The sequence below is a fragment of the Aptenodytes patagonicus genome, chromosome 17, assembly GCF_965638725.1.
Source record: "Aptenodytes patagonicus chromosome 17, bAptPat1.pri.cur, whole genome shotgun sequence".
Taxonomy (NCBI): domain Eukaryota; kingdom Metazoa; phylum Chordata; class Aves; order Sphenisciformes; family Spheniscidae; genus Aptenodytes; species Aptenodytes patagonicus.
The window spans coordinates 8,317,783-8,334,408 of NC_134965.1; the positions used below are offsets into that span (position 1 = coordinate 8,317,783).

General features: G+C 43.4%; 1 protein-coding gene across 1 annotated transcript in view; it reads right to left on the reverse strand.

Moving 5' to 3' along the window:
* Positions 1–16,626, reverse strand: part of SSH2 (slingshot protein phosphatase 2) — a 104,951-nt gene that overhangs the window by 67,207 nt on the left and 21,118 nt on the right. The window contains exon 2 of the mRNA XM_076354880.1: positions 2,758–2,801. Coding sequence (XP_076210995.1) covers positions 2,758–2,801 — 44 coding nt within the window. The remainder of the gene's footprint in view (positions 1–2,757; positions 2,802–16,626) is intronic.

Consider the following 16,626-nt stretch of genomic DNA (forward strand, 5'->3'; position numbering starts at 1 on the left):
GAGAAAAGATAAAACAGCAGAAACCTAACACAAGAAGCTATCTAGAAATGACTAGCCACAGGACTAGCAATGCTGTTGAGCTGGATCTAAGTGGAACATTTGTCTCATTTGAGACAGCAATCCCTAGACTGTGCAGAGACACGGGGACTCAAGAGGATGGAAATGAAGGCTCTACAAAATGATCTTCAAGACTGATCGCTGCAAAAATCTTTTGACACCAAATATGTCTATGTGCTTATGCTTAGGTCTTAAGCTAATTCCCGTGAAAGCATTAACATCTCTATGCACTAACATCCTATTTAATAAATATTGAAAAGTTGTTTCATTAACCTGAACACGCTTTAGCCACAGTAGAACTCTTGCATTTAATGTCCAGTTAACGGGATTAGTTTGGGCACGCTTGATGCCAACCATGCTACCCTGAGGTAGTGTTTGAACAAATTTTACACGAGTGCAGGAGACAAAAGGACTCCTCGTCAGAAAAATTTTACAAATAGCAAAAATCCCACCCCAAACACTGACTGTAGCTACAGCCAGGTCACCTGAATTATGCCTCAGGAGAACTTCACCAGCCTGGCCTTGCCCGGGCAGGCAGCTAGGAATGTCAGGCTGCTGCAGAGCACTACTTCGGTGACGCTGCAGCTGATAACGTACCTTTCTTCTAAAGCCAGACTCAGTCCATTGCCTTTTTACTGTCTGGATTTTTTAATAGCTACTATTTGCTATGTTCCCTTGAAAACTGGGGATTAGATATACTCAAAAGCTGTTTATAGACAACTGCTGCTCCTCCACAGCAGGACTCCAGGTTGACTACTTACCACATTTGACTGTATTATTTTTATCCTACTGTAAGCAAACACATTTAACACCCACCCCCTTGTTTTCCCTAAGAAGGATCTTGGTTTCAGTTAGGTTTCTGACCCCAGCAACAGGAGTCATGGAGTTCAGATCACCACATCAACAGCAGGTTGTCATTTCCTACCCCAGAAAGTTATTTCAAATATATTAAAAAATGCTCATTTCAAACCTAACCTACAATTGTTGCTAAGTGCCCACAACAATTAAATACCTCCCATCCCCTCCAATACATTATGTATGCTGAGATCAAGTCATGAGTTGATCTTGTGACTGCTGGAAGGCTAAGAGTGAAATTAAAAATCAAGAGTTAGGCTGAGTTCCGTTTGAACTCAACGGAAGGCTGAGCCTTTGGGAACTGCGCTTTCCAGCTTTCCTCTCAGTCAAGAAAGTTGTAAAATGAAGAAACAGCAATTCTTAAATCATCATTTAAGGGTAGAAGACTGAAGGAAATAGACCAGTCACCTTCCCCGAGCCACACAATTGCAGGACTACACTGAAATAATGGGAATGTGCAACCAGGACAGCTTTTTCTTTTGCAGATTCATCCAAGTTGGCCCCAAACCCAAAGCCCAAATCTTGTTCAAGCCTTTTAAATACTAGAAATTACAGCTTCCGTTGTTACCTACTCACACAAACAACATTAAGCAAAGAACTGTAACAGCCAAAGAGCTCATAAAGTGAGAACTATTTCACTTCCCCTTCCCCTTTACTCCCTCTGGGGGGAATCTTACGCCTTTCATAAAATTTGACTGCAACATTTCAAGCCAAGAAAGTGCTTCTGCTGCTGGAGAAGTTACCTGGTATATACAGTTTTTGCTTATATTAAGTTTAGCTGAAATAATTCTTTTGACGGCTTAGAGGACAGGAGACAAAGCTTGCAAGACTTCAGGAAGTCTATCCTTAAGACTACGACTGCATTATAAAAACGCCATTAATACTTGTCACTGTTCAATCAGCTGAGTTTCAACGTTTGTTTAGTTTTTAGGAATAAGCATTTATCAAAAAAGGTTCTTCCTGAAGCAAATGAAACCAGCACTTACAAAAAGTGAACACCTCCATGCAAAACAATCCCAATTAAAAAAAAAATTCCTCTAAATTCTCAGTGTTCTTATAACTTTGGAGTAGATGTTTGACTGCCTGCATCCGTAGCAAGTATCTATGCATCCAATGAACATGCTATTTTAAGCAGCAGGTGCCCTTATGGCATAGGGTCCCCCACACTTCAGCTTCTAGAAATATAACTTTTCTCAAATCCCAAAGGTATACACAAGGGCATAACCAGGAGGTGAAGAAACACAGTTAGAGGATGACTATCACTGCTGAAGTCTCTCCTGTGATACTCCTGCTAACTAGAGTAATCCAATTCAGCTCTTGATGGCAACAGAGACTTTTTAACCAGAGAACAGGAGTTTATTAGTATGGTTATTCCTCTCAGAATACCCTGATGATGGAATCCTGAGAAACAACATAGGACATTAGGAACAACACAACCAGGATTTGCTCAAGATATAAGCAAAGTCTCCACATGCACAGGGAAGTGGAGTATCACCATCTTATTCAGAACATGTCTGCAGGCAAGACACCACTTCCTGGATGCAAACAGCAGTTTGGAGAATATACTCGCTGGCATATATATATCCCCATATATATTTTTTCAGCGTGTAATCTTGACTTTTCCTGTTTCCTGCTGCAGCAACCCCTTTATGGGAGCATCATTTAGGCCATAGTTAAATATATTTTTCAGTAAGGTACACATAAGACAGTTGTGTAACATTAATAATAGGCAGAAAATGATGCATGCTTGCAGAACATGCCAGAACAACAACAAAAACCTCTGTGGAACATTCACACAGAAAGGTATCCTTGAGGACTCCTGCAAGCCTCGAGTCACAATCTTACCTTCTGGGCTGGGACCGGCATTCTTCTTCCCCACTGTCTGCCTCCTGTATACATAGGAAAGGAGAAAAAAGTTAATATGCTTTAATATATGCAGAATCCGAAGACTTGCATTTCACTGGTTTGATTGTAGAAGGCAAAGGAAATTCTCACTGTTTCTGCATGTAGCTGTCACTACAGAGGAACTCACTTTCCACTCAGCTGTCACTTCATGTTCTCTCAAAACCCTTTTTAAAAACTCAACATTACAAGAATTTTTGCCACTGCAGGATTTAGCTTGCTTTTGCATGGACTTCCAATGACCCCTGCCAAACAAGGTAGGCCAAGGGCCAAAGACACAGTTTACTTCTGGGTAAAAAAACTAAGGGGTTTTTATTACCGTTATGTAGATCATATTAATTCATAGTCCAGTGTCAGCAATCAAGTGTAAGAATCCACAAAACCAGCAAGTAATAAACCTGCCAAATAGGACTGGGTGAGCGCAGACAGACTAGGAAGTGGAAGTTTGACAGACTATGCTGCTTTAGAGGCAAAATTAAAATGCACGGTCTCTAACATGCTGTGGAATTTTACTAGGCCTACCTACTAAAGCCCAAAGCAATACCTCAGTAGAGAGATCTCAGCAATTAATTCTGCTTCACAGTACATTTACATATGTATTGCCAGACACCGGCTGGAGATTGGGTATAGGATCTGTTTTATCAGTGAAAACTTACTATGTTTGTGTAGGTCTGCAGGAGCAAACATATTTTAAAACATACCAAGCATTCGGTCAGTGCAGAGGCATCTCAAGAAGACAAGAGTTCAGCACAAGATAACAAAGGAAGCAAAAAGATCATTGTGTCGAGCTGGCTTTGGGCTTCCCTCCTGCAGAAGATCTCCTCTCCAGTGAGCACCCACCATTTGCTGGCAGTGTACAATCCCACAAGAATTGCACAGAATTGACCCACAGCAAAGGGCCAGACCTCAGTATGGCACCATGTATTTTGGTCGTTTTTTCAAGACACAAACCAGCAAGTGGGTGGTTGCAAGAGACCTCCGCCACTATGACAACAGGGCTGCTAACGTTTTACTAACGAAGTCATGTGGTGGGCACTTAATTCTCTGAAGTGTTCAATTTTTTTTAACTAGTTACAGCGTTCTTTTCTACCTTTTCTACCTCTAACTTTTACAGAGCTCCAGCACAGTTACTGCATTTCTCTCATTTTGCTACCACTCATCCCACCATCCTTTAACATGAACACATCCTCTCATGAGCAAAGATGCTGGCACATGTCGTATCATGGCAATAGTAAGAGTGAACTGTCATATTCTGTAGCCTGCATTACTCCTGAACTCAAGGGTCACTTTATAAGGCTCCTGAAGGCAAACACAAAATGATGCACTGCTGTCGTGCATCTGAAACAGGAAAGCAGGGAAAAAGAAAGTCCACAGTTCCTCTTCTGCAAACACCTGCAGAAGAGCCGAAACTCTGAAGCCAAGATGTCAGAGTGATGGCATTTCACACAAGGATGACGTTAGAGGTGATTTATACCAACACAGTCACCATGCTCTCCTCCCCAGCACTGCCCCCTGCCCAAACACCTCTGCAATAGGCTCCGATAACGTTCTCCCATGAACAGCCCCAGGGGAGACCGTACAGCTCTTCTGAGAAGGGAAACTATCCTTTTCTTCCTCTTCAACTTGCTTCAGGAGAGCAATTTGGAAGATGCTCTATCATGCATACATTGCCTTCTGTTTTACATACCATGGCACACAGATGGAAAATAAGAAAAGGTGTGTAAGAGATTTCATGGGCTAGGGGAAGGCTGGGGAACGAGATAATGTCAATTCCAAATGGAGTCAGTGGAAAAAAGGAAAAGAGGAACTGCGCATCCCTGGGCCTCTGGTTCAGCCCCACCAAAGAGGACATGTACCTACCTGCCACCCAGGGCAGGAGAGGAAAGGAAGCAACAGGAGAGGGAGAGTTTCTGGAACAGACACATTTACAAAACCTACAGAAACTAACACATATGTGTAAAGCTCAGAGAAGGGGAGGAGTGGAAAAGTTAAGTTTCTGTAAGATAACCATATAAACAGATGTTTTTTCCTGAGAATCTTTTGAACTAAATTCTTTGTGCTTATTGCATGCAAAGCTCATATTCAGTTCACTTTTTAATATAGAGTTAAATGCTGATACTCCTGCTGGATATTCTGTTTCTCTCTTATTTAAGTGATCTGAATTTGTGAGATAGAAGAATAACTAGAAAATGCATGCCTGCTATTGGTCTTCTATTTCTAAGAACAGAACTAGACCATGAAGTAGTTCACTTGGAGCCACCTGCAACCACAAATTCAAGCTAAAACCTGCAGACCATCTACAACAAGCAAGAGCTTGCAGGAATACCTTCTACTCATCATACCTTAGAATTACCTCACTAATTTGATAAGGAAGCTGGCATTCCTGTCTCCTTCAAAATAAAACCACCAATGAACTCCACAGCCAACAGAGAACAAGCTGTAGCATCATTCAGAAGGGTGCAAATAGGCAGATGAAGAGCAGCCATCAGCAGCAGAGCTCTTTCAGACCAGGGAGCCAAGCCCTTGTTCCCGAGATGAAGTGTCAGCTGTGTTCACTGGCTGGCAGGACACTCCAGGATGCTCTCTGGGATACAGCCCCAAGACTGGCCTTGCTAAAGAAGAATCCAATGGCGTAGAGTCACTTTCCATTATTCACGCTTTCGCAATAACCACACTGGCTCAGGACCTATCTGAGCCAGACTGTTGTCCACAGCTCCAGACACTGGACAGCTGTCCTGGCGATCCATGCTCCCCGCACAGCCACAGCCTCCGCACATTTCAACTGTGTTGCTTAACACCTCGGGGGCAGTAGCTATTCAATGGACCATGCTGCTCACTCTGTATTTTAGCTTGACAGGTGGTAACAGCAGCATTTTAAGTTTGCAAAAGTAAGGCACCAAGTACTTCCAATCAGCTGGCTAGTGCTTAACTATCTTGCATGCATGAAAGCAGTTAAGTACCTGCATTTCTAGAGCAAGCAAAGAAAATCTACTTCAGTCCTAAATATTTCATCTCCTTGCCTTGCTCCTCTTCCCCTAAATTTGTAATCCTAATTACTAGCACTTCCCAGGAGAGCATATATTCATTTCTCACCTCGGTACTGGGAAGTGCAGGCAATTCCCAGTGGGTTGGAGTGGAAAATACTGTGGTGAAAAGGATAGCTCTGATCCCTGAGGTCACACAGTGCCTCTCAGCCAGGCAGCCAATGTCACCGCAGAAGGCACAGGGGCCACCTCCTCAGTGCCACACACCAGTTATGGCAAACAGGTATAGCATGCAGAGTTAACCTCACTGGCTCTGCCAGTGCAGACAACTGTCTATTGCCCCTGCGTTGGAGAGCAAATGACCTTCTGGATTATCCTGAGCAGACTCTGCACTAGCTTGTAGAGATCTGCCTGCAGAAACAGAGGGATGTGGCATGTCCTTTACACTACTAGTTGCTGAGTGCAATGGACAAATCTTGTAAGAATTTACACAGCTCAATGGGTTCTCCTCAATGGAGTCGCATATTAGAAGTTCTTGTAGCTGAAGTTTAAAAATAAAAATAAAAAAACCAAAACAAAAAGCCACCACAAGTAAGACATGCACACAAGATTTGCAGGATCAGGATTCAGATCTTTGAAGAGTCGGTCAGTCAAGTATCATCAGCAACAGAGCCCCACTGAACTAAGAAAGACACTAGCACTACAATTACCACCACTGGCTTTGCCAAATCCCCAACCCCATCCACTACTTTGGGTTGCATGACCTGATGTAACGGACTCTCAGCATTAGGATGGGGATGACAAGCTCGAGCGTAAGAAAGATACCACACCACCTTTCACTCAGGATGCTGCATCACTTTAAGGACTTGGTGTGCTAAATGTCCTAAACAAGATCATCAAGACAAGAAACTGGAAGCCAGCATCAGCTCTGCAGTTAAATAATAAATTTGTTCAAAGGAATCTATCTCAAGTCCTGCTGAAAACACCATTAGCTGTTGTGGGGGTGTTTGTTATCGCTGGAACTTCTCAGATCCTGCCAGAGCATAAGCTCTGATGAGCTCCCTGTGGGTTGACAAAAAAGTTGACTTGGGGGGGGGCAAGAGGAGGAGGTCAGAGGGGAGGGGAAGAGGTTTCATTACATGCAGGATAGCTAAAGACATGATGGGGTTTTTGAATAAGCCAGAACAGCTCAAAAGGGTATATTTGGCTCAAACCCACAGTAAGGTAAAACAACTGAAAGAGCACTTGAAATCTCTACTGCGCTGTTCAGGAACCCAAGCTATGCAAACATTTTTAGTATTATAATGAATGGCCATTTCCACATGCCAAGAAAATCCTCGTCACAGCAACTGGCAAGCCTGGTATACCATAGCCAAAAGTCCCACTAATGACAGGAGAAGATCCTGAAATATGCAGATCATTATCTCAGCTCCACTCAAAATTCAGCCCTCAAGAGCTCAGTGTGGAGGAGGCTAGACATGGCCCAACCAATTGCCATCTGTCTCTGCTGAAGCTCTTACAAGATCTCTTTAATATTAGACATAAATGTAGCAGATCTGTGAGAGAAGCACATCTATTCAGAATATAGCTGACTGTCTACAAAATCAGAACTGTAAACAAGTGCTATTTGAGCAAGAGATCCATCGCCAGTACCTGGGATGCTATCTGGAACAAAACTAACCTTCACTAACCTCCTCCTCTTCTCATCAGCAACTCTGACCAGCCTGCAGCCTACTCCTTCCCTGTATCTCATGTTTTGTCCTGGTGTTTACAGAGTGGTCAGATTCGGATATCTGATTCATCTTCACCCCATCAACTATCTCCTTTGCAAATGCATCCATGCCTTCTCATGGACAGAGGGCATTCAGTATGGAAGAAGATATAGCCAATGGTCCCATATTTCACATATCCAACCACTACTATTTCTCCTCTTCCACAAGTCCGTGCTACCATCCAGTGTATGCCATACCCGTCCTACAGTTTCTCTGTGCTGTGTTCTGGTCACTATGTAATTCTGCAACTGCAAAACACACAAAAACCTCCTTAGTAGCTGTCAGCCAAAACTAAGCTGCAATGACAAGTCACCCCACTAGAGGGGAGGGCAGGACAGAGAAGACGTGCCCAACACATGGTCAAGTGCAAGCTTCAGCGAAGGAAATGACTCCAATACTGACACAACTACTAAAACAAGCACCTTCAAATTTTCTTGCCATTTTCAGTTTATTTCCAAAGAGGAGGAAGTACTGCTGTCAGTGCAACAACTCATCAGCCAAGAAGTGAACCAAAATCTGTAAGCATTCCTTTCTGGGGACATCTTTGAGAAGGCAGTTTATACTTTGAGCAGGAACCTGCTTGGACAACATCCTTGGACACTGAAACCAGCTATTTGGAGATGTGACCTGCGACAGTGACCCACTTCAGCTTTCAAAGCTGCCTTCGCACAGGCGGTAGCGAGAACCTTGGATCTTGCCCCAGCTCCGGGTTCCCCATGCCCTGCAGCACCCGTGCTGTAACCACAGCAATAGGTGCAAGAGACAGCAGCTTCCACAAATGCTACTTGGAGATTCCTGATGCTGGATTGCTCCAGCCTCAAACCAGTCTCCTCCACCAGTCTGCAACGAGGAGGAAGCTGAGCAGCACTGATGAGCTCCAGAGGGAGTCATGCCCTGCTTTCCTTGACCAGAAACAGAGGCCTCGGGGGGAAATGGAAGGAATGAGTCGCATAGCTCTAAACTAGGCCACGACATTAAATGCAGTTTAAAGTGAAAGATGAAAAATTCCATCTCTGCTCCTTTCAGGCCATGTAGGACAGAATATGCAAAACATTAATCCTGTTTGTGCTTTGATCCACTGCCAACTATCTGTCATCAAAAGGGCAAGGGAGAGGAGAGAAATTTTTGAGTGCTATTCTGTTCTATACAATGGGTGTCACTCCATGTCACGCAAACAATTCTGCTCGTACAAATCTCCTTTTTGCAGACTGATGTAATGATAAACAAGATTCAGTCTGCATTCTTACGTACAGGGACTGGAGCTGTCTGCCTGTATTTAACATTAGGAACATCACAGCAAGTTCTTTTACTGTAAAAGATATGATTATTAGCATAAGTCATGAGTCCAACATTCACTACATTTCTATTCACCAAGGAACATTTCACACAGACTACACTTCACACAGGCTACACCCTAAAAATACATCTTCAAACCTTAAAAGAGATTCCGATTTAATAACTGCTTGCTACATATGATTTTATGCCAACATACCTGACTGTATAGACAATGCCTGGGAATTGGGTTTTTTTTTTTTTTTTTATCAGGAGCATGCGTGGCCACAGCCATCAATATCAAGAGAGCACTGAATTTAGACAGGACAAGGATTCTAGTTTTCACCCCACGAGTCAACATTTTGCTCATAGTTGTGACATGCACACTTCAGACATTACAGAACTTCTCTCCCCTTCTCCATTTTCTAAATCTTGGCTAGGTATTGCTTTCTGGATGGGCAACTTGGTTATTTTCATTGTTTGGTACACTCTCCCCTTTTACAGGAATACTCTGCACAGCAACAAACACCAGCAGTGAGTGATCCCGAATTCCTCATAGGAAGGCAGAACCAAGAGGTGGATGTGAAACTACTCTCATTTCTTGAAGTTGTTAGTTTTCAAAGTCAATAGTGTTCTTTTTTAAAGAAGATCCTTATTAACAGGGGCAGAGGGGCCTTGTGCAAGAGTAGGAACGCAGAAGCTATTTTGTGAGAAGCTATGCGAGACAAATAACTTGAAGCCTTTTCACCTCTCCTAGTGAAGTGCAACTGGCAGCTTCTTATTTATACAACAGAAACTTAGTTAACATAGATCCCCCAAAACCTGCAGCAAGGTTCAGATGTAGCCATGCCATCAGAGAGGCTTTTCACTTAACATTGTCAAGCCACCATCATGTGAACAACTCTGGACCCAGTCTCAAAGGAGGTACTACAAAGAAAAGACTTGTAATTAAACGAGCAATCTTCCAGTTCTCTGCCTACCCTTTCCTTGGCTAGATCCCATCCAGTTGTTCAAACACACGCTAAGTGCCTCTGAGCCGAACATGACCTTTACTGGGAAGAAGGCAGCTGCTTCAGTCAAATCAGAGGCTGTGCATCCAGGCACCGATCCAGTTGTTAAACCATGCAAATACTCCTCTTCATAGCATCCACCAATTTCCCAGTGTATCTTGTTTTGGGCTACAGCTGTACAGTGCATCGCAAGCTCCTCCATACAGGAGCTCTCCTTGTGTGTCAGCAAGTATTAAGCAAGTCAGTACAAAAACCACCCTCCCCCAACTATTACCCAACGCACGGATAACCCAGTCTGGTTGAGTATTGCAGAGAGGGTGCCACTGCTGCAGCCACAGCCTTTCCTCTAATGCCATACAAGTCACCTAGAGGTAAGAGCATCCACTGCACGTTCCGATTCCTTAGGGCTCAACTCACCTCTTGACACAGATACATGGTGTCAGATACAGGACATTAGAGATGCCCTGGGGTATCCCACATCTGCATGGGACTGGCCTTAGATGCCCAAAGAAACAACTGAATAGAGGCCCTTGAAGTCCAAACGACCAGGATCTGTGCACGGACATCACACAGAACTGAAGTTCAACACCTTCCAAGATGAAATAGTTGACAGATGCCTATTCAACAGCAGGCCCTGCACAAGGCTAGTCCTATCAATAATCTCAAATCATCTGCTGGAACAAAGTAAGACAAATGTTTGAGTCAGATTGCCAAATATCTATTACACATTTCTGTAGCAGAGAGACTTTCATGCAGTAGTCTGAGTTGTATCAATCTCTTAAATAAACTGTGTTAGCAAAAAGCCCACACATACTGCATTTGCAGTAAGGCTGAAGTGCCAGCAACAACACTCTGGCTGGTAAAAAGAAACAAGGGCTGACTCGAAAACCTGGGTTGATAAAAGGTTCCCTTTTTTCTTGCAAGAAGCCCAAAACTACACACAAATTTATCAGCTAGAGCTTCTGGGGCTGGTGGGGGGATGCTGAACTGTCACAGGTAGTATTGTGTCTAGTAGCAGTTTGGTACTAAAAAGGGTGATTTGACCACCAAAACCATGGGCAGCCAGAGTTTGCAAGTTCCACAGCTGCAACATGGAAAACAAAGACAAACAGAAATCTACAGCAGTTTCTGTGAACCAATTTATCCAGTATATTATGGAAACCATCAACATGGTAGCGAAGTGCAAGTACTCACATATAGAGGATAAATCTCAAAGCTGAATTGAAAACCAGTTCACTTCAGAATCCCTCGGTCTCTGGAGATGATTAACCTTAACCATTATTTAAATTATGAAACATTAATAAAGTCACCTAGTATGCTCTAGTGAGCTAGCTCATCACAACTTTTTGAAATACTTACATTTGCCATCAAACACTTTTTAAAAATAGAAGCTGCTACCAGGAAGCCTTTAAGTTTGACATAAAAGTTCTTCAAAAAGCTAAGCTGAGCAAACTAGGCCACCAACGGGAAAGGGAAGAACTGCATTGTGTTTTGCATAGTGCTTTTACCTCTCCAAAGCTATAGGGATAAGGGGTAAACAAGCCACTTTCTCCAGCCATTTCTCTCTCACCCATCGCTATTTGCACGAAATGTTTTGAATGAACACTGTTTTCCTCCTCACATTTCTTCTGTGTTTGAGGTTCCACATAAGCAATAGCTTTCTGCAGCCAAGTGTTCAGAGGTTGGCATTCCTTCCAGATTGTTTTCTGTATCACTTTGCTGTGTCAGTAATTGGTATATTTAGGTCAAAGACATTGTGCTCCTGCTCTGGAGAGAGAAAAAAAAACAAGTTCCTTATCAAAGCTTTCATCCTCCCGCTTCAGCTAAGAGATTTATGCAAACCTTGTTTAGATTAGGCCTGACTAAAAACTGCAGAAATAAAACTCAAACACTTGAAGACAAAAATTAGAAGCCTCTAACTGGTACAACAGGAGTCAGAATGAGAAATACAGTGTGACACAGCCTGCTACACTACACCACAAGAACAGATTAAAAAGGAGATTACTGTCAATTTAATTTCTGTAGTGAAATAAGCTTGCCTGATGGGGAGTACAACAGCTTTTGCCTTAATCACAGAGACGCACCCAAGGAAAAAAAAAAGAAAAAAAAAGAATACAAGCATTGTAGATACGTATTCACAATAAATATCCCTACACCAAAGGAGTATTATACGTAACTTCCCTCTAAAACCGTGTAGTAGCATATCATCTCTAGACACTTACATACACTAAGAAAAAAAATCTAGTCTCCCTGAATAGACCTTTCCTCTAACCTTCAGAAGGCCTTTCAACACTGCGCAAGTATGACAGAAAAGGCAGATATTTAACATAATTATGATGCTTTGCTAGATTTAATGCCTCCCAGAACCTTGAAGATACCTGCTTAATCTCCTTTTAGGCAAAGCTAATGAAGTTGTCCACAGGAAATCTTAACATCTAGAAGCATTTGTTTCCCTACAACAATAACAAATGCTTACGGTGATGGGACAAGTGTGAGAAAACTCAGTTGCTGTATAAACACAGGCACTATAACTCCAGTTTTCATACTGGGAACTGTTGCTGATGTCAAGGGTATAGTTTGACTAAGACCAAGTCAAAGATATGCATGTGTACACTGGTGAATCTCAGGGCAGGGCTTCCACACAACAAACAGTCTGTGATTAAAATGAAATCCCAGCTCCACAGGTTACCACAGTGAGCAGCTGTTCATTATCCATTCATGCAGGGTGACACATTTACATGCATGAAATTGTCCCTATGTAATTATGAAGGATGGACATTCACACCTCAGACCTTCTCCAGTCACTACCTGTTAATACACTCAATGCACTCAAGAGCTTTCAGAAGCAGCATGGCCATGTGCACCTCCTCACCCAGAGGGCTGACATCTTCACCTTAGAAGCTGTGCCTGTTTCCAGCTGGGAGAGAGAGTCTCCTGAACTGCTGCACTGGGGGGGGGGGGGGGGGGGGGAAGAGACAGCTAGAACTCAACAAGGTTGAAGGAGCCTGAAAAGCAAACTGGCTAATGAGCCATACGCAGAGAGGTTGGAGACCTAGAACTGCAGCTGATAATCTTTTATCATTCATGAGCAATACTATTACGCTTTACAAGGAATAAGGACATAGGCCAGACACAGCAGAAGCACACCACCAGCTTCTGGTTTAAGTCAGTAAGTCAGTTTCCCATTGAAATCAGCAAGCATTAAATGTGCTTTTTAAAGAGGGAAATAGTTGGTTTTCACTCCTCATGCTGAAGGGCTATTTTAGGAGGAGGAGGGTGGAAGGAAGGGAGGTACACTGCAAAGGGAAGGGTCTTTGTCTTGCAATCAGCCATCTTCCTGTTAGCATCCAGTTTACCTTGGTGCACACTCACAGCAGCCTCATTTGTATCCCTGCTACAGCTATCTCCGTTAAAAACCAAGGAGTTATTCTAGGGCTCTGTGCAGGCACAGTTCAAAGTTACAATTCCAGAGCTTTGACTTTTCCCAGAACGTGTAGTAGGGTCACTAAAGCAATGCAGATTCACCGGCATCATATATGAAATATATTATTCCCATAACGGGACAAGAATAGAGCTATCGGGATGCCATTCTTATCTGTGTCATAACTGTGTCCACAGAATGAAGCTGCACCAGCACAGCTCTCTTGATAACAAAAGTCTAATTCCTGGTCAGCCGCAGCATAACCAGGCACAGGCTTTTCATTTCAACAGCTGGCCTTAAACTACACAGAGGAAGGCACATGCAGCCATCTATGAGACACATTTAAGCTGCATCTGAAGTTGCTCAGCAGTACTCTCTTAAAGCTGAGTGGCTGGCTGTAACATGCAAGCATCTTTCTCCCTGCCAGAACGTTAGAAGAGACTCTCACCCACTCAGCTCCTCCGAGATCCAATACCTGCAAGCTCCCATCAAATCTCCCCTTGACATAATGAACGTTATGACACAGAGGATGAATTAGGAGCAGCGTGGAAATCTTCATGACCTACCTGAACTGTAAGCACCAGCAGCCAGGCCACTTAAGGCCCTTGGCCTACTGCATCAATAATTAAAGGATAATTTTCTGGATGAAAAAATTTCTCAAAGTGGGAAGTTATTTAACACTTTAAGAAGGTGAAATAAAGGCTCTGAAAAGGGAGCAGAGCAACACTCAATCTTTTCAAATTCCACAATACTCAATCTCTAAAAAAGCAATATGGAGGAGGTCATTAATATTTCAAATGCTTAACATTGCTTAACCTGAATCTGTGCTCAATGGTACAATCGTAAGTTGCAAATTGTTACCTAGCATTTGTGAGAAAAACAAAAAAAAAAAAAAAAAAAAGAGGTATCCAAGCAACTACATTGTACAGCGTGTCTGGATGCAGCAGCATCTGCGTTGGCACTCGCAGGCTGCTATTGCGTAACTCTGGATTCAAGCAAGAGCACAGCCGGGGAGTCTCTGCTCCACTGCAGTGACATATCTAGAACAGAAGTGGCTGGTAGAGGTTTAACAGCAGGAGTTTAGACTATATCAGAAGAGGAATTGGCAGGAAAGTCTCTTCACCTCTAGCCTCCGTTTGGGTAAGGAAAAAACCCCAAGTGTTTCAGACAAAACTTCAAAAGGAATTGCTGGGACGGCTTTCTGCACATGCAGGACACAAAGCAGAGTCTTCAGAGAGCAGAGGGAGAGGAACGCCTGAAGATACTTCCTGGCAAGACACTGCAGAGAGAATCACAAGGTACAAAACGTACTCCTTGTTCACATCCTCTGTCCCCAGAGTGCAGAACAGCCTCCCAGCTGCCCCACTTCTGGCAGGGGACCACCACTACTAGAACATAACGGTTATAAACTACCCAGAATCACTCACTCACTTAAAAAATACACCCAGGTATTAGTCTCATGCTGTTGGAAGTTAAGCCAACATGCTGAGCCATTTTATTGCCTGATGCAAGCTGGTTGATAGGCTCTTGCACACTGTTTCTCCACAGTAGAGTTCTGCCTACACTCTTTCAGCACTACATGTCTACAGCCAACTGGAGATGCAAGGGTCTAAGCAGTTTCCGAGGGACCAAAACCAAGGCAGCAAATACAATGACACCTCCTCCAACAGAGGTTGAAGAAAAAAAAAAAAAAAGAAAGAGAAAGGAAAATGAAGCTGAGGAGTAGAACAGGGTTTTCTGCATGAGTCAAATATGAGCAGAACAAAGTTGCATAATGAGTGCCCCTTGACTTCTGTTATTTCTCTCAGCCAGCTCCTCCAAAAATCTATTTGTTATTGTTTGTTTGGGTATCAGTCCAAATTGCTGTGGGAGGAGAGAAAAGGAAAAAAGGAAATGCTGTCAAGCTATTAATTCTAATACTGTAGTCATCTAGCACTCTCCATTTATTAATGAATCAGTGTCCTGTTTACTGCAACACTCTCTAGAGCCTCGAAGTTAAATACAAGAAAAACAGATCTTAATTAGTCTCTTGCAAAAGTGACTCCAGCACTGTTTCTCCTCGGCCAGGAAGAATCCTGCCTTTGCTTATTTACCCACTGCTCAGTCCAGAACAGCAGTGTCGTTTCACACCTCTCTCCAGAGCGCAGGCAGCAGCAGGGGAAGCAGGCACCCAGCGAGCAGCACGCAGCTGGGAGCATCACTCCTGAAATTTAAGCCTCTGCAAAACATTGTATTGCAATAAAGGCCAGGCTGTGTCAAAAGCCAGGAGCGACTGTGGCCACCACCTGTCCTCCCATTCTCACAGGATAGAAAAGAAGTCACGTTCCTACACGTGTACATTAGTAACGGGAGAAAAACTGCACTAAACTAGAATGCAGTGTTACGCTGCACCCATACAGCCACTTGCCCTCACTCTCTCCGTGCCAAACCTGGCTACGCCCAGGAGCAGGAATGGCTCATGCAGAAGCCCCCTGTCCAGAACAGCCTTTAACGACAAAACCCTGTGCCAAAGGCAAAGGAACCACAGTAGTCTTGGCACAAGACTGGATTTGCCTGACCCCTGGAAGTTCAGTAGATGCATCAGATTTGTGGCCCTGCAGTACTTGTCTATATAATCCCAGCCTCCTTTGTACCATCTGTTTCCCCTTCAGCAGACTGGCCATTAGAGACACAATGCTAAAACTCGTGTCTCCTTAGTAACAGGTTTTTGTTGATCTCTCCCGCGCCTGCCAATCTTTCTATCAATCCTGTAATCTACTAGGATTTTCCCTGCAGGGGATGCATAACAGCATCAGTGGAAAAAAATATATGGGACGAGAGAAACACTTTAGGGCAAGGGTAGAAGGTGTAAAAGGGGAGCATATGAAGTTAGAAGAGCTACAAGTCTATCGAAACCAGATGTTCTCATTATATTGGAGCAAGCCACCAACACACCTTCTGAGTGCCAGGTTTAAGATCTCATCTGAGCACTCAGTGCTTCAATAGTTTTTTCTTAAAGAGGTGCCAATTATGAACAGTCTCCCATCAATACACAAGTCTTAAGAGAAAACACCCTACACATACCCTGCATCCCTAAGACCATCTTCTCTAATACCTCAAAGGTAAAAACACTGCCAATCTCAACACTACACAGGTAAGGAAGGACTGTATTTCCAGTCTATAGAGACTGGGTCTCTTATGGCTGGTTTTAAGTCAGTGATTGCTGGCTACCTTTGGTTCCTTAATCCCTAAATCCCCACACTCTCTTCTTGAGGTTAATCCAGTTAAAACTCTCCCTTCCCTTTGGCTGGTGCCTTGCATAAATAACCACCTGAAGAGCAGAGCTGCAGAAGCCAATGCTCAGAGTATGGCAC